The 21,267-nt window shown below is 44.1% G+C and overlaps 1 protein-coding gene across 1 annotated transcript; it reads left to right on the top strand.

The window, feature by feature from the left end:
* Positions 1-330: 330 nt before the first annotated feature.
* On the top strand, positions 331-17,226 carry LOC129854075 (probable E3 ubiquitin-protein ligase TRIML1). The gene is made up of 5 exons (XM_055920702.1): positions 331-1,529; positions 1,814-2,050; positions 2,153-2,172; positions 4,810-4,952; positions 11,861-17,226. Exons 1-5 carry the CDS (start codon positions 1,437-1,439, stop codon positions 12,448-12,450), a joined length of 1,083 nt encoding a protein of 360 aa, XP_055776677.1. The 5' UTR covers positions 331-1,436; the 3' UTR covers positions 12,451-17,226.
* Positions 17,227-21,267: the final 4,041 nt, after the last annotated feature.

The raw sequence follows: 21,267 nt of genomic DNA, 5'->3' as shown, positions 1-21,267 counted from the left end.
AGAACAACAGAATTTTACCTTGTCAGCTCAGGGATTTGATCTTGCAACCTTTTGGGTACTAGGCCAAGACTAACCACTAGGCTACCTGCCGCCCCCATTGAGATGGTTTGGTTATGAGTTGAACCGCTGAGTGAAGGAAAAGCAGCCAACAAGTGCTCAGCATATGTGGGAACTCCTTCAAGACTGTTGGAAAAGCATTCCAGGTGAAGCTGGTTGGGAGAATGCCAAGAATGTGCAAAGCTGTAATCCAGGCAAAGGGTGGCTAATTTGAAGAATCTGAAATATAAAATATGTTTTGATTTGTTTAACACTTTTGGTTACTACATAATTCCATGTTTTATTTCATAGTTTTGATGTCTTCACTATTATTCTACAATGAATAAAATAGTAAAAAAATAAGAAAAACCCGTGAATGAATGAGTAGGTGTGTCCCAACCTTTGACTGGTGCTGTGTATATATAAATATACCTATTTTAATATTTTTACATTCTTTGCTTTCAGGCCCATGTGGAAGGGGTTGTATGGGGAGGGTTTTCTTTTCCTGTTGATACAGCATTTATTATCACTTAAACTCTGTATGTATTTCTTACTGGGGTTGTTTTCTTCTTCTTTTGAGTGGCAGCCTACAGGTACATAATGGGGTTCACACAAGTATACCAAATGTTATACAATATGTAGGATTTCCCGGACACAGATTAACTCTAGTCCTGGACTAAATAGAATGCTCAATGGAGAGCTGTGACATCATGATGGACGTCACATTGTCATCTAGTGATTTCCATTGGCAAATATTGACCAATCCAAAACTAAAATCATGGAAAAGAGTTGACAACAATGACACTGGAACTTGGAAGACAGATGCCTGATGACCTGCATGGTCTGTCTGGAGTCAAGGTGAATACTTTCTAGGGGAGAATGAAGGGGTCCATTGACATAACCATATATATATAATAACTAGAAAGGATAATTCCCTCAGACCACAGCAATTTGACTGCACCCTCATGGGTACACCCAATATGGCTCATAGAATGGGCCAATACCGTTCTAGTGACTATATTTCTATGGACACAACCCTACCCACTATACTCTGGGACCTGAGCTTGTAGAGGCATGGGATTGTTAAAGAGTGCCAGGTGCCCACTTTAACAATCCCATGCCTACTTATATAGGTATGGTATGTACTGTATGAGACAGGCTATTCTATAAACAGAGGAAGAGAGACAAGCAGACAGACACACGGGCTGTAAGTGAATGTAGTCTATACTGATTTAAGACTCATTGACACAGGACTAGAAGTCTTTGGTTTATTACAACTTCCCTTTGCAATTTCGTCAGCTTTTCTTCATTGGTATAACTGATCATCTCACTTAGAATAAGGCTTTGAAGATGAAGACTCAGGATCAGGTGTGTGCTACTTTTTTTTCATTCCTCAGGAGATGCAGGTGAAGCACAAGGAATGTCTGAAGAGGCAAAGAGAGGCTGTGAAGCTCCGAATGAAGAAACTAAGTGCTAAGCAAACTGAAATCATTGTAAGTAAACAGCATGGGGCTTCATCTGTGTGAACAGAGGTCACAAGCATCACAATAACATGTCAGACATATTGAATGCACACATGAGTGTTCCAGTCAAATTGAAGTGGTCTGAGGGGCTTTGGCCCTTCTAGTAATTATATTTCTATGGTCACATCTGACATTTATATTTCTATAGCATTTATTTGTGGTGAAAAACATGCACAACATGGTAACATATAAACTCTAAGATGTGAAATGTTGCAATGACTTTCGCTTTGACTGGTTCTGTGTCCCACAACCAGAAAAAGTCCTCAGCAATGAGGGAGAGTATAAAGAAGAAGTATGAGGACATCCAGAGGGTTCTGAATGAGGACCTCAGGATGACTCTGACCCAACTGGAGATGGAGGAGAGAGCTGCAGTCACAGCCCTGGAGGACCTAATGGAAAATAATTGTATTATCATCCAGGAGATAGAGCAGGATCTGGCTAGGCTCAGCGCTGAGCTGGCCCAGGGGGACATTCTTCTGCCTGATACAATGGTGATTTGTCCCTTCAGTTCTATTCAACATAAACTAATTTAATGGATATTGATGCTGTTGTATTCACTATCACTGTCTTTATTTCCTCCACATCGACTCTAGGACACAGAGATAGAAGGCAGGTATGTAATTTGATCTAAATACATTTGTTGTTTCTAATACCGCATGCACATATCTTTTTTATTAAACATTTTATTGACAAAGATGTTTACAATCATCATTATTGATCATAAACTGTCAATAGCTATGTTTCCATGAACTTGTCCGGCGATTTTCTGTCGACATGTAGAAAGTTTGCATAGAAAATAGATGCGTTTCCATCTAACTAACTTGTGTCAATAAAAACAAGTTACACCAACAACCAAAAAACTTTTCTGCAAAAGTCTGTCAAATAAAAATGTAGTGGTTGACATATTTCCATTACCAATTTAGGCAAATGGCGCATTAATAAATTGGCGACAGCCTGTATGCCCTCCCACCTATCTGTTTCATGTCTCAAGTAGCCTGCGAAAGCCAGCATGGACAGAATGAAATAATTGACAAATATACCTTCAAGAATTTCAGGAATTTTTCAGTCAGGAAAATAATTTTCTTGCAAAAAAACATTATTTGTATACTTGAAAAAATGTGATTTTGCAAGCAGTAGACATTTAGTAAATGTGAAGTGGCGCTTTATAATTACGTATACCTTCAAAATGATTCATTCGGCAATCATCAGTTATTCGAAAAACACTGTTTCCATCATCATTTGTTGCAATAAAGTTCTACTAAAGAAAAATCCACCCCTGTTGAACAGATACAAATGTTATCAATCTTTAGAACATTTATCCTATATCTGCCGTTTCCATTACACATGTCGCAATGATTCTTTTTGGGTCAATGGAAACCTGCCTACTGTTCATGTGAGGGCCACTGCAGTAAATGTCAACCTGTTCTCAGAGCATTTCGTATTATTCTGTATGTATATCCGGAACTTTCAATTTAGTATGATATGTTATGTTTCGTATGGCATGGTATGTATTAATTTGTGGATGTCCATTACCTATTTCATATGACATGTTATGAATTACAATTTGTGTTATATATTACAAATTTGCAAAACGTATGATATGTTACGAATTCTAGCTAGGTGACTAACGTTAGCTAGCTAGTTAAATTTAGCTAGGCTAGGGGTTAGGGTTAAGTTTAGGAGTTAGGTGAAAGGGTTAAGGTTAGGGGAAGGGTTACGTTTAGGGTTAGGAGATGGGTTAGCTAACATGCTAAGTAGTTGCAAAGTAGCTAAAAAGTAGTAGACAAGTTGCTAATTAGTTAACCTGTTTGGGCTGCAAGCCCCCAGTCGGGATCAATATGACAACAGCCACTTCAAGTGCAGGGCGCAAAATTCAAAATCTATTTTTTTTTAATATTTAACTTTCACACATTAACAAGTCCAATACAGCATTTGAAAGATAAACATCTTGTCAATCCAGCCAACATGTCCGATTTTTTAAATGTTTTACAGAGAAAACACCACATATATTTATGTTAGCTCACCACCAAATAAAAAAGTGGACAGACATGTAGCAGCAGCACAAGTATGATTCAAGTAGCATGCACAAGCCAACCTAACTAACCTAGAACCAACCTAAACAACCTAGAAAAAACTACCTCAGATGACAGTCCTATAACATGTTACACAATAAATCTATGTTTTGTTCATAAAATGTGCATATTTTAGCTATAAATCAGTTTTACATTACTGCTCCCATCATAGCTACATCATAGCTACAGTCTGAAATCGCACGGGAGTAGCCAGAGAAAATACAGACACCAACGTCAACTACTAATTACACCTCATAAAACATTTCAGAAAAACATATGGTGGATAGCTAATGAAAGACAAAGATCGTGTGAATAGAGACAATATTTCCGATTTTTGAAGTGTTTTACAGCGAAAACACAATATATCGTTATATTAGCTTACAACATTAGCTAGCATACGGCAGCATTGATTCTAGTCAAACGCTAGCATAGCACAGTTCGACAGATATATGAAAAAGCATTCCAAATTGGGTCCTTATCTTTGTTGATATTCCATCAGAATGTTGTAAAGGGGTCCATTGTCCAGTACAGTCTTTAGTTGGGTTCCAGAACGAACTATTTCCCTCTTGGGTTAGCAAGCACAATGGCCGTGCGGCGCTAATCTCTCTTTCTTCAAAACATTCTTCCAAAGCATCACGTCTAAAGTCCAGAATAAATTGCAATAATATAATTAAAGTATATTGAAAAAACATACTTTAGGATGATTTTGTGACATGTATCAAATAATATCGTAGCCAGAGGTCATATTCACCTTTAACGAGCGTATTCCAGGAGCCGAGTCCAGGTTCTACCTCGCGCCCAGAAACTAGTTTTTAGAAACTATAGACTGTTTTCTATCCAATAGTAGTAAATATATGCATATTGTAAGATCAAAAATTTCTTAAGAGGCCGTTTGAAAATGTGCGCATATTTTCCAGTTTTTTTCAATATTCACCCTGCAGCAAGTTGTCCGTGATGAGATTTCAAACTCTCAACCTTTAAGTTGCTAGATGTTTGCATTATATGCCAACCCATCCACCCTACTTTTGTTTTTGCCTTAAGTAACCATCTGTCTTATTTAACCATACCAAACATAACATATCATACTCATTTGATTGAGTTGATTTACATTTACTATGTTACATTTAGTCTATGAAACCAGGCTTTAAATGTTGGTAATTGTCCACTCTCTCACCCAGAGTGATGGATCTGCTGAGCAGGACAGACCCCAGCAAAGTGAACCTGGATGAGCCTAAAGCTGACCAAATTCTCAGCCTCACCAACAATATGCTGCTACTCATCCACTCCCAGACCCCCATTATCAAGAGACTCATCAAGAGCTGTGAGTACCCTTAGTATTCCATGATGTCTTTTCATTTTTATGATTTAAATCTCAAGATGCTATGATGTCACTAGGCAGGTTTCCATTGACACGGGTTTTTTCAACAAAAGCAATGTCGCATAGATTTGCGACATGTCTAATGTCAACGGCAGATATAGGAGACATTTTCTAAAGATACAAAATTTGTATCCATTCGACAGGGGGATTTTTATTTTGTCTAACTTTCTTTATTGTGACAAATAATGATTGAAACAGTTTTCCAAATAAATGATGATTGCCAAAACATTTTTAAGCTAATCGGAATACATGATGCCATCATGTAATTATAAAGCTCCAGTCCACATTTCATTCTAAATGTCTACTGCTGTAAACTATTTAAAAAATATATGTTTCTTTGCAGGACTAGGATAATCCTGACTTTCAATAATATCTGAATAACTTCTCCTTGCTTTCCTTGTTGGCTAGATGCAAGTTTCATGATCCAATTATTTCAGATCTACAGGAGTGCAAGATTCACCATGGCACGGACCGTGACGATACGTTGGCACATGAGAATTATTAGAATATGTCAAATGTGGCTTTCGTGGGGGGCGGGGGGATGACATCATTACATCCAGCTGTTTTTATTGACACAAGATAGTTCAATGGAAACGCACCGAAGCAGGCAATTGTTGCATCTATTTTCAATGCAAGCTTTTTAAAATGTAAAAAAAAATAATTACTGGACAAGTTAATGGAAACATAGCTAAGTACAACTGGAAGTGGAGAGATAAGCAGGATATTTTTGTACCATGGATCCTCTACACCTAGTGGTCTATCGGAATATTGTAGAAATTGTAAAACAATTCAAAAAGTGTATTTCATTATAGATTTTTTAAATATATTTTATTTCACCTTTATTTAACCAGGTAGGCTAGTTGAGAACAAGTTCTCATTTGCAACTGCGACTTGGCCAAGATAAAGCATAGCAATTTGACACATGCAACAACACAGAGTTACACATGGAATAAACAAAACATACAGTCTATAATACAGTAGAAAAATAAGTCTATATACAATGTGAGCAAATGAGGTGAGATAAGGGAGGTAAAGGCAAAAAAAGGCCATGGTGGCAAGGTAAATACAATATAGCAAGTAAAACACTGGAATGGTAGATTTGCAGTGGAATAATGTGCAAAGTAGAAATATAAATAATGGGCTGCAAAGGAGCAAAATCAATAAATAAATACAGTAGGGGAAGAGGTAGTTGTTTGGGCTAAATTATAGATGGGCTATGTACAGGTGCAGTAATCTGTGAGCTGCTCTGACAGCTGGTGCTTAAATCTAGTGAGGGAGATAAGTGTTTCCAGCTTCAGAGATTTTTGCAGTTCGTTCCAGTCATTGGCAGCAGAGAACTGGAAGGAAAGACGACCAAAGGAGGAATTGGCTTTGGAGGTGACCAGTGAGATATACCTGCTGGAGCGTGTGCTACGAGTGGGTGCTGCTATGGTGACCAGTGAGCTGAGATAAGGCGGGGCTTTACCTAGCAGAGACTTGTAGATAACCTGTAGACAGTGGGTTTGGCGACGAGTATGAAGCGAGGGCCAACCAACGAGAGTGTACAGGTCGCAATGGTGGGTAGTGTATGGGGCTTTGGTGACCAAATGGATGGCACTGTGATAGACTGCATCCAGTTTGTTGAGTAGAGTGTTGGAGGCTATTTTAAAGTCGAGGATCGGTAGGATGCTCAGTTTTACAAGGGTATGTTTGGCAGCATGAGTGAAGGATGCTTTGTTGCGATAGAGGAAGCCGATTCTAGATTTAATTTTGGATTGGAGATGCTTAATGTGAGTTTGGAAGGAGAGTTTACAGTCTAACCAGACACTTTACAGTCTAACTAGGTATTTGTAGTTGTCCACGTATTCTAAGTCCGAGCCGTCCAGAGTAGTGATAATGGACAGGTGCGGGCAGTGATCGGTTGAATAGCATGCATTTAGTTTTACTTGCGTTTAAGAGCAGTTGGAGGCCACGGAAGGAGAGTTGTATGGCATTGAAGCTCATCTGGAGGTTAGTTAACACAGTATCCAAAGAGGGGCCAGAAGTATGCAGAATGGTGTCGTCTGCGTAGAGGTGTATCAGAGAATCACCAGCAGCAAGAGCAACATCATTGATGTATACAGAGAAGAGAGTCGGCCCGAGGATTGAACTCTGTGGTACCCCCAAAGAGACTGCCAGAGGTCTGGACAACAGGACCTCCGATTTGACACACCAAACTATCCGAGAAGTAGTTGGTAAACCAGGCGAGGGAATCATTTGAGAAACCAAGGCTATTGAGTCTGCCGATAAGAATGCAGTGATTGACAGAGTCGAAAGCCTTGGCCAGGTCAATGAATACGGCTGCGCAGTAATGTCTCTTATCGATGGCAGTTATGATGTTGTTTAGGACCTTGAGCGAAGTGCACCCATGACCAGCTCTGAAACCAGATTGCATAGTGGAGAAGGTACGGTGGCATTCGAAATGGTTGGTAATCTGTTTGTTAACTTCTTGACGCACGGATCCCTTTAGCGCAGGGGTGTCAAACATACGGCCCGCGGGCCGGAACCGGCCCCCAAGGAGGTTCGATCAGGCCCGCAGGATAATTTGAAAGTGGAAAAAATGCATAAAAGACATGGAATTAATATTTTTAATTCGCTGCAATTCATGGATTATCCGCTAAGGGGCGCACTCTTTCCATCAGAGTAGAAGACAAGCCGCATCACTGAGACAGACTGAAAACAGCAGACGGTATCAATGCGCCATCTGCTGCTTGTTACGACGTTGTTAATACCTTGGTCTCTACCTCTCCGCTACACCCTCATTAGCCAAAATGTCGTTATCCAAACGGAGAAAAGTAGATAAGGAGTGTAGAATTTTCAAAGAAAAATGGACCACGTCCTATTTATTTACAGAGATGCACGGAAAACCTTCGTGCTTGGTGTGTTTGCAACAAGTTTCGGTATTGAAGGAATATAATATTCGACGCCACTACGAGACTCATCACAGCAAAAAATATGATGGCTTGCAAGGACAACTGAGAAGAGATAAGATTAACGAATTGCTGGCTTTATTACGAATTGAACCTACCTTTGTGAACAAATTTTCTCAGTGATGAATATCAATAAAACAAAAATGCGTTCAAGGCTCACAAACAAGCACTTAAATGACATTCTGAAAGTGACAGCTAGTCAGGACATGACACCTGGTGTTGATGCACTTGTACAGGCCAAAAGATGCCAAGTTTCAGGAACAAATACAAGTCCAGACTAGACTAACACCTTTAAAATGCTGCCTTAGATACTGTTTGCATTGAAAGAATACAGCTCTGTGAAGATGAATCCTTACTGTGGTGATTTAAAAAATGTGCACTTTAATGTTAGTCAGCAGCTTCAAAACAAAAGTTGTGTGATGGAATTCTACTGTTCATACAACTCCATAAATTTTCAGTATGTATTGTATGTGTATGTATGTTTCATGTATGAAGTTTACAGATTTACAGGACAGGCGAACACTTTCTTCATTACACATTTAAAATCACTCTCCTTAGTTTGTAAGGTGTACGCAGGGATTACATTTAGATTTTATATGCGTATGTGTAAGTGGTTTAAAAATTCCTTTCTTTAAAAGTCTCATTTAATCTTAAAGTGCATTACTATATTTTTCAGTACCAATTAAAGTTTTGTGCCTTTGTACAATCAGTGGGATCAGTTGCAATGCATATTTGTGAATGATAAAAGTAAATTGCACATTTGTCTAAGGAAATATGAGGTGTTTCATGAAATGTTTTGTAAAAGGATAGTTCATTAAATTTCAATATTTTCCTAATGTTCTTGTGCTTCTTTACACCAAAACAAAGGAAAGACATGATATTTTGGTTATTTATAGCAGAGTATGGTATAATTTTAATGGTCCGGCCCACTTGACATCTCCCTAGGCCGTATGTGGCCCACGATGCGAAATGAGTTTGACACCCCTGCTTTAGCGGGATCATTTTCGTAAACAACCGCTGAGAAGGTCCAGATTGTCTAGCCCGGCTAATTTGTAGGGGTCCAGATTTTGCAGCTCTTTCAGAACATCAGCTATCTGGATTTGGGTGAAGGAGAAATGGTGGGGGCTTTAGCGGATTGCTGTGGAGGGTGCCGAGCAGTTGACCAGGGTAGGGGTAGCCAGGTGGAAAGCAGGGCCAGCCGTAGAGAAATGCTTATTGGAATTCTCAATTATAGTGGATTTATCAGTGGTGACAGTGTTTCCTAGCCTCAGAGCAGTGGGCAGCTGGGAGGAGGTGCTCTTATTCTCCATGGACTTTACAGTGTCCCAAAACTTTTTTGAGTTAGTACTACAGGATGCAAATTTATGTTTGAAAAAGCTGGCCTTAGCTTTCTTAACTGCCTGTGTATATTTGTTCCTAACTTCCCTGAAAAGTTGAATATCACGGGGGCTATTCGATGCTAATGCAGAACGCCACAGGATGTTTTTGTGCTGGTCAAGGGCAGACAGGTTTGGAGTGAACCAAGGACTATATCTATTCCTAGTTCTACATTTTTTGAATGGGCATGCTTATTTAAGATGGTGAGGAAGGCACTTTTAAAGAATAGCCAGGCATCATCTACTGACGGGATGAGGTCAATGTCATTCCAAGATACCCTGGCCAGGTCGATTAGAAAGGCCTGCTCGCAGAAGTGTTTTAGGGAGCGTTTGACAGTGATGAGGGGTGGTCTTTTGGTCGCAGACCCATTACGGATGCAGGCAATGAGGCAGTGATCCATGAGATCTTGATTGAAAACAGCAGAGGTGTATTTGGAGGGTGAGTTAGTTAGGATGACATCCATGAGGGTGCCCGTGTTTACGTATTTGGAGTTGTACCTGGTAGGTTCATTGATAATTTGTGTGAGATTGAGGGCATCAAGCTTAGATTGTAGGATGGCCGGGGTGTTAAGCATGTCCCAGTTTAGGTCACCTAGTAGCACGAGCTCAGAAGATAGATGGGGGGCAATCAATTCACATATGGTATCGAGGGCACAGCTGGGGGCAGAGGGAGGTCTATAGCAAGCGGCAACAGTGAGAGACTTGTTCCTGGAAAGGTGCATTTTTAGAAGTAGAAGCTCGAATTGTTTGGGTACAGACTTGGATAGTAATACAGAACTCTGCAGGCTATCTTTGCAGTAGATTGCAACACCCTCCCCTTTGGCAGTTCTATCTTGGCCGAAAATGTTATAGTTAGCGATGGAGATTTCAGGGTTTCTGGTGGTTTTCCGAAGCCAGGATTCAGACACTGCTAAGACATCCGGGTTGGCAGAGTGTGCTAAAGCAGTGAATAAAACAAACTTAGGGAGTAGGCTTCTAATGTTAACATGCATGAAACCAAGGCTTTTACAGTTACAGAAGTCAACAAATGAGAGCACCTGGGGCTAGGCACTGCAGGACCTGGATTAACCTCTACATCACCAGAGGAACAGAGGAGAAGTAGGATAAGGGTACGGCTAAATGCTATACGAACTGGCCGTCTAGCACGTTCGGAACAGAGAGTAAAAGGAGCAAGTCTCTGGGCTCGATAGCATAGATTCAAGACATAGTGTACAGACAAAGGTAAGGTAGGATGTGAGTACATTGGAGGTAAACCTAGGCATTGAGTAATGATGAGAGAGATATAGTCTCTAGAGACGTTTAAACCAGGTGATGTCATCGCATATGTAGGAGGTGGAACAACATGGTTAGTTAAGGCATATTGAGCAGGGCTGGAGGCTCTACAGTGAAATAAGACAGTAATCACTAACCAGGACAGTAATGGACGAGGCATATTGATATTAGAGAGAGGCATGCGTAGCCAAGTGAACATATGGGTCCAGTGAGTGGTTGGGCTGACTGGGGATACGGCAATTCAGACAGTTAGCAGGCCGATGCTAACAAGCTAGCAGTTAGCAGGGGCTAGCAGTTAGCAGACCGGGGCAGGCAAGCTAGCAGTTAGCAAACCAGGGCAGGCAAGCTAGCTGTTAGCAGACCGGGGCAGGCAAGCTAACAGTTAGCAGACCGGGGCTAGCAAGTTAGCCTTTGGGGGACGTTGCGATGGGGGTAAGTCTGTTTTTGCCTCTTCGTGCGGTGACGTCGATAGACCAGTCGTGGAATTAGTAGGGTTCCAGGTAGCTCTAGGTAGCTAGCAGGCTTAGCAGGTTAGCAGAATGGGTCTTCAGCGGGCGTCACGCCTGAGGGGCCTGTTGGAGTCCTCAGGCAGATTATGTCGGTATTCCAGTCGTAGAGGATCGGCGGGGTTCTGTGTCCCGTACCGGCAGTAGAAGGGGTCCGGATATTGTAGCCCAGAAGTGGGCTTCGGTGGTAGCACAGGAGCCCTGGCCGGGCTAGCTTCAGGCTAACTGGTGCTTGCTCCGGGATGGAAACGCTAGCCAGGAGTGGTCACCCGGGATTGCGGTTAGCTAGTTGCGAAGATCCAGATGAAAATGTTCAGAGTTTGCAGTAGGAATCCGGGGATATGGAGAGAAATAGGTACGTTATGCTCTGGTTTGAGTCACGTTGTTCGAACTGGCGAGAGCTTTCCGAGCTAAAGGTTAGCTGATGACTGCTAGCAATGGTTTGCTAACTGATAGCTGGTAGGTAGTTAGTTGGCTAGCTTCAGTTGAGGGATTCCAGATCCGAAGTAAATAGAAATACTTTAGAAAAAAGCAGATCCACTCCACATTGGGTGAGGCGGGTTGCAGGAGAGTATTTAGAAGTTGAGGTTTAGGAAAATATTTAACATTTGTTACATCTATATAAGTGAAGGTAAGCCGTTATAACATTCATGTTATTAAAACTCACAGCACAAAGTGGTTATGCCTTTTATAATATAGTATTTTAAATATAGTATTTTCTCATGGGAAAATTACACCTCTGTCAACAGATTCTACAGAGGTGTCCCTGGACCCAGAGACAGCGCACCCCAAGCTGGTCATCTCCCTGCGCGGTGACAGTGCCACCTACACAGACACTTGGCAGGAACTACCAGAGCTCCCAGGACGCTTTGACACCACCCTCAACGTGATCAGCCTGCAGGGCTTCAGCTCCGGGCGTCACTACTGGGAGATAGATGTGGCTGGGAAGACTTACTGGGAGCTGGGCCTCACCTACCCCACCATCTCCCGCAAGGGCCGGGCCGAGAACTGCTGGCTGGGCCGCGGCTCTGACTCCTGGGCCATGGAATTCTTTGACGGGGAGTACACAGCCTGGCATGGTGGGGTGCCCCACCAGCTGCCTGTCACGAAACACTTAAGCCGTATTGGGGTCCTGTGTAGTTTCCCAGCGGGCCTAGTGTCTTTCCTGGGGGCGGACAGCATGACCCCTCTGTTCTCGTTTTGTGTGGGGGCGTTCAAGGACTGTCTCCACCTGGCATTGTGCCCAGGTCACGACCACAACGGCACGAACGCCAAACCCATTTTAATCTGTAACGCACCTCCAACAACTAGTTCTTTCCAGAATGCCCAAGAATGCTGACTCTGCTCTTTATGATACTCAAAGGGGGATGATTCCCTTTTTAAGCGATTTTATCTCAACACGTATTCTGACCTTGAATTTAGGCATGAGAATAGCACACTATTCACCCGCTTTTCTTTTGGGGTGGATATCTAATCTAATGAAGGTGTGGCAGAGGTGTCTACAGATTCGCCGTATTCTGACCTCGACTTCATGTCCTAATAATTCAGCCACCTTTATGCAAGAGAAAAAAGTATCAACTTAATATTTTCCAATAGAAATAACACCATTCTCCATTCAGTGTAATTCACAATTTCATGAGAGCTAATGATAAAAGCTAGGTAAATTAGTAATCCATTTGGATAAATATTAATGATACTTGTTTTAGATATATTTTATCTTATAATCACTGGAGACAATTGTGAAACCAGTCATATGGCAGCAAATTTAAGCATATCGACATATCAACTTTCTCACAGTAAAGATTCTGAAATGCATTATGCAGAATTTTAATTGTACATCCTTTTAACTTGCAGGGATGGGCCCTCTTGAATATCTTAATTATAGGCTACCCCAACTTTCTCTGTTTCCTATTTCGATTATGTTAAATATTAGCCACTATCAGTATTGACAGTCAGTAGGCTTAATAACAACACATCTGCCATTCTGCCCTTGAGCAAGGCAGTTAACCCCCAACAAAAATTGCTCCCCGGGTGCCGATGATGTCGTTTAAAGCATCCCCCGCACCTCTTGGGTTAAATGTGGAAGACACATTTCGGTTGAATGCATTCAGTTGTGCAACTGACTAGGTATCCCCTTTTCCTTGAATAACTGAATGTGGCACTTTTCAGAATGAATCAAACCAATGTCTTCTGTCTTTTGTGATTCATAAATGTGACCGACAGGCTCAAATCGGGCTTATGTAGCAAAATTTGAAATTGTGTTTTTTACATTGGATAAAAGTAGAGACAAAATGGTATATCATACACTACAGTTGAGGAACAATGGGAAAGTAATTTTGCTTTGAAAGTTGATAAACTTGTAAACTCATTTTTGAGAAAATGTCCTTTAAATGTTTTGGAACTAGTACTGGAGAGCCCTTCCTAGTCAACACCCATTCAGCATCGTTCACAACCTCTTAAAACGTCTTATGGCTAGGGGTACCGGCATTCCGCTGAAAAGGCAGAGCGCGAAATTCAAAAATATTTTGGGGAAATATGTCACTTTCATACATTCACAAGTGCAACACACCAAATTAAAGCTTAACTTCTTGTTAATCTACCCATCGTGTACGATTTCAAAAAGACTTTACAGCGATAGCACACCATATGATTATGTTAGGTCAGAGCCTAGTCACAAAAACACACACAGCCATTTATCAGCCAAAGAGAGGAGTCACAAAAAGTAGAAATAGAGATAAAATTAATCACTAACCTTTGATGATCTTCATCAGATGGCACTCATAGGACATCATGTTACACAATACATGCATGTTTTGTTCGATAAAGTTCATATTTATATCCAAAAATCTCAGTTTACATTGGCGCTTTATGGTCAGTAATGCGAATTTTCAGAGAGCCACATCAATTGCCAGAAATACTCATAATAAAGTATAAAGTATTATGCACATAATTATAGATATACTTCTCCTTAATGCAACCACTGTGTCAGATTTCAAAAAAGCTTTACGGACACAAAAACAAGCCATGCAGATACCCGCCATGTTGTGGAGTCAGTAAAAGTCAGAAATAGCGTTATAAATATTCACTTACCTTTGATGATCTTCATCAGAATGCACTCCCAGGAATCCCACTTCCACTATAAATGGTTGTTGTGTTCGATAAAGTCCATCATTTATGTCCAAATACCTCCTTTTGTTAGTGCGTTTGATAACAAATCCAAACTCACGAGGCGCGGGCAAGTCCAGGCGAAAGTTCAGACGAAAAGTTCAAAAAGTTATATTACAGTTCGTAGAAACGATGTATAGAATCAATCTTTAGGATGTTTTTAACATAAATCTTCAATAATGTTCCAACCGGAGAATTCCTTTGTCTTGAGAATTGCAATGGAATGCAGGTCGCTCTCACGTGTGGGAGCGTGATCAGCTCATGGGACTCTGGCAGGCCTCTGGTTGATTCAGCTCTCATTTGCCCCCACTTCACAGTAGAAGCCTCAAACAAGGTTCTAAAGACTGTTGACATCTAGTGGAAGCCTTAGGAAGTGCAATATGACCCCATAGACACTGTATATTCGATAGGCGATGAGTTGAAAAACTACAAACCTCAGATTTCCCACTTCCTGGTTGGATTTTTCTCAGGTTTTCACCTGCCATATGAGTTCTGTTATACTCACAGACATCATTCAAACAGTTTTAGAAACTTCAGAGTGTTTTCTATCCAACACTACTAATAATATGCATATATTAGCTTCTGGGCCTGAGTAGCAGGAAGTTTACTCTGGGTGCGCTTTTCATCCGAACATGAAAATGCTGCCCCCTATCCCAAACAGGTTGCTTTAGCCCCACCCATCTCTTTAAGGGTTGATCCAAGCTTCCTGTACTACCAACAGCAATCAAGCACCCAAGCTAACTTGCTAGTTACTTCCAGACACAAATGAGAGAACAGCTCACTCAACATTACTCGCCCTAGCAGAGCTGGTTAGGCTGTTATGTTATCCAGAGCTTTGGTGACTGCAACTGTGCTGTCAGATTATCGGAGCGTTCAGAGCGCACACTGGACGCTATGGCCGATGAGTAGGGTTGATCTGAACGTTCTGACCTCACAGTAGTGAAGCACCCAAACTAACTGGCTAACATTGGCTAGCTTGCTAGCTACTTCCAGACACATAATGAGAGAACATCCCACTCTGACCACTTATTTTGTGGTCCCAAAAAGAGACGGAGGATTTCAACCGATTCTGGACCTCCGCAACCTCAATGGGTACTTGAAGGTACTGAGGTTCCACATGTTGTCCCCAGCCGTGTGTTGCAGGCTGTGTCCAGGGACCAGTGGTTTGTGACGCTGGACCTGAGGGTTGCGTACTTCCATGTTCCTGTTCACCCAGCTCAGTGGCAGTACCTTCGATTCGCTTTCGAAGGGACGGTTCTTCCCTTCAGTCTCTCCTTGGCACCCCGCACTTTCACAAAGTGTTGATTCCCAATTACCTGGACGATTGACTGATTTGTGCCCTGACCAGGACACAGGTCCTATCAGACAGAGACATGCTCCTGACCCACATCGGCGGGCTGGGTATTACTGTAACCGACAAGAACAGTCGTCTGACGCCCACCCAGAGAGTGGCCTTCATTGGCATGGAGCTGGACTCAGTCCTCATCAGAGCACGCCTGTCCACCAGAAGGGTTCAGGCAAGCTCACCTTGCCTCGATCACTTTTGGAAGGGGCGGGTGGTATCCGCCCTAACCTGCCAACGCCTGTTGGGCTTACTGACAGCGGCCTCATTGTTGATTCCCCTGGGCCTGCTCCATCTCCGGCCTCTTCAACAGTGGTTCAACTCCCACCGGCTGCACTCGAAGTGCCACTGTCACCGCCAGCTGCGGATGACCACACAGTGCCTCATGGCATTGTTGAGGTGGCGCTGTCACTCCTTTCTCTCAGGTGAGGTGGAGATGCTGAGGATGTGCTGCCGGCAGCTGGTCAGCACTGCATTGTCGTCACCTTTCGTTTATTCTTTATTTGTTTTGTCTTTGCTAAAGTTTCTTTATTCTTTAATGAATATGTGGAACTCAACGTACGCTGCGCCTTGGTCCGACAGTTATTATTACGAACAACGTGACAGTTCTTGTAACGGGTGACGCTCTCCTCATCCTCGGATGAGGTGAGGAGAGAAGGATCCTCAGACCAAAACGCAGGCTTTGGGAAATAAGCCATCTTTATTTAACAACGATGATGGCAACACGAAACGAAACAAAACACTTTCAAACTACAAAACAAGAAAACGACGTTGAACGAAACCTGAACATAAACTTACATAACTAAACATAAACTTACGTACAGGAAACGGACGACATCGAAACGAAACAAACAAACGCTACAGTCCCATGTGGTACGAACATACATACAGACATAGGAGACAATCACCCACAAACAAACAGTGAGAATGCCCTACCTAAATATGACTCTTAGAGGCAAACGCAAACCACCTGCCTCTAATCAAGAGCCATACCAGGCAAACCAAAACCAACATAGAAACAGATAACATAGAATGCCCACCCAACCTCACGTCCTGACCAACTAACACACAAAAACTAACATAAATAGGTCAGGAACGTGACAGTACCCCCCCCACAAGGTGCGAACTCCGGACGCACCAGCACAAAGTCTAGGGGAGGGTCTGGGTGGGCATCTAACCACGGTGGTGGCTCAGGCTCCGGGCGCGGTTCCCACCCCACCATAATCCATCCTAGCCTCCTCCCTCCAAGCATGTCCACCCTCTTTCTTCCCCCACAAAATCCTCTTAATAACACATCTAATAATGACAACACCGGGACAGAGAGATAAATCAAGACAGAGGGATAGATAAGAATATAGAAGTAGATAAAGATCGAGAGGGAGATCAGGATAGAGGGGCAACTCCGGACTGAAAGGCAGCTCCGGACAGAGAGACAGCTCTGGACTGATGGGCAGTTCTGGGTATCTAGCCTTTTCAGGCTGAAGGTCAGCTCATGGCTGACTGACGAATCTCGACGCTCATGGCTGGCTGACGGCTCTCGACGCTCATGGCAGGCTGACGGCTCTCGACGCTCATGGCAGGCTGACGGCTCTCGACGCTCATGGCGCTCTGACGGCTCTGGCTGCTCATGGCGCTCTGACGGCTCTGGCTGCTCATGGCGCTCTGACGGCTCTGGCTGCTCATGGCTCGCTGGCGGCTCTGGCTGCTCATGGCTCGCTGGCGGCTCTGGCAGATCCTGTCTGGTTGGCGGCTCTGGCAGATCCTGTCTGGTTGGCGGCTCTGGCAGATCCTGTCTGGTTGGCGGCTCTGGCAGATCCTGTCTGGTTGGCGGCTCTGGCAGATCCTGTCTGGTTGGCGGCTCTGGCAGATCCTGTCTGGTTGGCGGCTCTGGCAGATCCTGTCTGGTTGGCGGCTCTGGCAGATCCTGTCTGGCTGACGGCTCTAGCGGCTCCTGTCTGGCTGATGGCTCTAGCGGCTCCTGTCTGGCTGACGGCTCTGTAGGCTCATGGCAGACGGGCGGCTTTGCAGGCTCATGGCAGACGGGCGGCTTTGCAGGCTCCTGGCAGACGGATGGCTCAGACGGCGCTGGGGAGACGGATGGCTCAGACGGCGCTGGGGAGACGGATGGCTCAGATGGCGCTGGGGAGACGGATGGCTCAGATGGCGCTGGGGAGACGGATGGCTCAGATGGCGCTGGGGAGACGGATGGCTCTGGCCGGATATGGCGCACTGTAGACCTGGTGCGTGGTGCCGGAACTGGAGGCACCGTGCTAATGACAAGCACCTTCCTACTAGTGCGGGGAGCAGGGACAGGGCACACTGTATTCTCAAAGCCTACTCTATCCCTGATGCGTGGTACCGGCACTGGTGACGCCGGGCTGAGGACAAGCACATCAGGATTAGTAGGGGGAGAATATACAGTGTGTACAGGGCTCTGGAGACGCACTGGTAGCTTAGTGCGTGGAGCCGGAACTGGAGGCACCGGGCTAGATACACGCACTACAGGGAGAGTGCGTGGAGGAGGAACAGGGCTCAGGATACGCACTGGTAGCCTAGTGCGTAGTGTATACACTGTAGGTACTAGGCTGGGGCGGGGAGGTGGTGCCGGAAATACCGGACCGTGGAGGCGTACTGGCACTCTTGAGCATTGAGCTTGCCCAACCTTACCTGGTTGAATACTCCCGGTTGCCCGACCAGTGCGGGGAGGTGGAATAACCCGCACCGGGCTATGTAGGCGAACCGGGGAAACCATGCGTAAGGCAGGTGCCATGTATGCCGGCCCGAGGAGACGCACTGGAGACCAGACGCGTTGAGCCGGCCTCATGACACCTGGCTCAATACTCAATCTAGCCCTACCAGTGCGGGGAGGTGTAATAACCCGCACTGGGCTATGCACTCGTACAGGAGACACCGTGCGCTCTACTGCGTAACACGGCGCCTGCCCGTACTCCCGCTCTCCACGGTAAGCCTGGGAAGTGGGCGCAGGTCTCCTACCTGCCCTTGGCCCACCACCTCCTAGCCCCCCCCCAAGAAATTTTTGGGAATTACTTACGGGCTTTTTCGGCTTCCGTGCCAGACGCGTTCCCTCATAGCTCCGGTTCCTCTCTCCGGTAGCCTCCGCTCTCCTCAGTGCCTCCAGCTGTTCCCATGGGAGGCGATCTCTACCAGCTAGGATCTCCTCCCAAGTGTAGCAACCCTTTCCATCCAAAACCTCGTCCCATGTCCATTGCTCCTTTCTCTCCTGTCCCTTACTCCGTTTCGTTTTCCCTTGCCGCTTGGTCTTAGCGTGTTGGTGGGTGATTCTGTAACGGGTGACGCTCTCCTCATCCTCGGATGAGGTGAGGAGAGAAGGATCCTCAGACCAAAACGCAGGCTTTGGGAAATAAGCCATCTTTATTTAACAACGATGATGGCAACACGAAACGAAACAAAACACTTTCAAACTACAAAACAAGAAAACGACGTTGAACGAAACCTGAACATAAACTTACATAACTAAACATAAACTTACGTACAGGAAACGGACGACATCGAAACGAAACAAACAAACGCTACAGTCCCATGTGGTACGAACATACATACAGACATAGGAGACAATCACCCACAAACAAACAGTGAGAATGCCCTACCTAAATATGACTCTTAGAGGCAAACGCAAACCACCTGCCTCTAATCAAGAGCCATACCAGGCAAACCAAAACCAACATAGAAACAGATAACATAGAATGCCCACCCAACCTCACGTCCTGACCAACTAACACACAAAAACTAACATAAATAGGTCAGGAACGTGACAGTTCTCTCCAGTTCAGCCCTGATATATGGCCGCCAGCAGATATTGACATTGTTCCAGTACCACAGTGCACAGCAGAAGCACGAGCAAAAGATGTTGACATTAAGGGACAGGTGGAGAGAACCAGGAAACTAATGACAACCGCAGTAAAGGGAAAAATACCACTATCCGAGGAACTGTGTTTGAAAACGGAACATTTAAAAGAAATAACAAAAACTTATGATGACGAACGAGCACAAACGCAACAAAATCATCTACTGCAGGAACACAATCCTCAAACTAGATAAATCTGTTGAGTTATCTATGAACAGGGGCGCGTAACTTGATAGCATGCATGCAGTTTTGATAAACAACACTCAAAGCAATAATGTTCTAGTCCATATGCTGCAGACCAAAGACGATCAGCTTATGAACACAATTACCAAGTTGGATGACTAAACTGCGGAACTCATTGAAGTCGCTGACCAAATGAACGATGAGAAAACCCAGGTGAACAAAATTATCTCTAAGCAAGCGTAGGAAATCTCATCACTGAATCTCTGCTCCGCACTCAAGACCTCTACCTGCAAACCATAACAGATAAGTATGAGACTGAATGGAGCAACTGCGACACTCACATGTAATAACATGAAAATAACACATGTAATAACATCAAAATAAGTACTCTAAGCACCCAAGTGGACTCTGCGATGCAGCAGAATACCACCGTTAGGTACCATCTGGAGGAATTCCAGAACAGTCACGCGCTACAGCATGACTACCCTATCCAATCAAGCTCGCAACCGGAGCTCGGTACAAAAAGGAGTGTAGACGATAGAAGGTTTCAGACTTTGCCTCTCTCAGGTGTCCCTCAGTCTTCTCCTCTTGGCCATTCGGCACAGAGTAATATGGCACCTCCTTGCCAACAAAACCAAAGCTTGGCTTCTCCTCTTGGCCTTTTGGCCCATACTTCCCCACAGGATGAATCCAACCCTCTCTGCGCACTTTGCAAGGAACACCTTGACAAAGTCGTCAAAAACTTCCACACCTTTGACCCCGTTCCAGGCAAGCCAAATGACACAGAGACGTTATTAGCAGACATAGAGTACGCCTTGGATGGCTACCCAAACGCTACTGGTACTGACAGGCTTTACCTGTTGAAGCAAACGTCGAATAGACATGTGACAAGGTTAATCCGTCTACAACAGCAGCACGTGCAAAACGACTATGCGAAACTTGCCACGGCTTTGAAAATAGAATTCAGTGGTTCTGCGACTCCCAAACACAACAGCTTGCTGGCTAACACTGTCAAGCAAGCTTGGATTGAACACCCACAAGCATACTATCATAGGCTTCGTTTAGCTTACTTTGGCCTACTCACTGAAACAGGAATGGAAGAGCTATTGCCATTCAAAAAAAAATTCTGTCGAACATGTATCCCCACTTCATTAACGACTTGGGCCCTACAGCCCACGTTGGTTTGCAAATCTCAAAACTCAGAGAGCTTGCGAGCACAGCTTTTGAGGCATCAAAAGTGAGCCACGCTAAGAGCCCTGACTTCTCGGTTTTGAAGATTGAACAGGAGCACTCACTCCAGGTAGGGGGTGCGTTATCAGGGATAGGAGCGTTGATAGATGTCGCACAACAACGGTCTCTACCACGAAACCAATAGCCACGCGGTCAAAATAACTATAAAGAACATTGCCAACCACACAGGTACCGCAACAATCAACCTGATCACTATGTTCCTGCACCCAACCCACACAAAGTGTAACAAGGCTAACAAAGGTTTCAATGACAATCAAATAATTGAACAGTCCTGGAGGACTGCTTAACCCATGATGCGCTAATTGATTCAGGCTCGACAATATCGCTCA

Source organism: Salvelinus fontinalis, chromosome 1 (genome assembly GCF_029448725.1).
Source record: "Salvelinus fontinalis isolate EN_2023a chromosome 1, ASM2944872v1, whole genome shotgun sequence".
Classification (NCBI taxonomy): Eukaryota; Metazoa; Chordata; class Actinopteri; order Salmoniformes; family Salmonidae; genus Salvelinus; species Salvelinus fontinalis.
This window is presented reverse-complemented; position numbering and strand designations above follow the sequence as displayed.

Excerpts from the sequence above, each read along its gene's own strand:
- LOC129854075 (XM_055920702.1), top strand. The coding sequence starts at position 1,437 with ATGCAGGTGAAGCACAAGGAATGTCTGAAGAGGCAAAGAGAGGCTGTG. Across the intron at positions 2,051-2,152 it reads TTCTTCTGCCTGATACAATG|GACACAGAGATAGAAGGCAG; the intron begins GTGATTTGTCCC and ends CATCGACTCTAG. Across the intron at positions 2,173-4,809 it reads GACACAGAGATAGAAGGCAG|AGTGATGGATCTGCTGAGCA; the intron begins GTATGTAATTTG and ends TCTCTCACCCAG.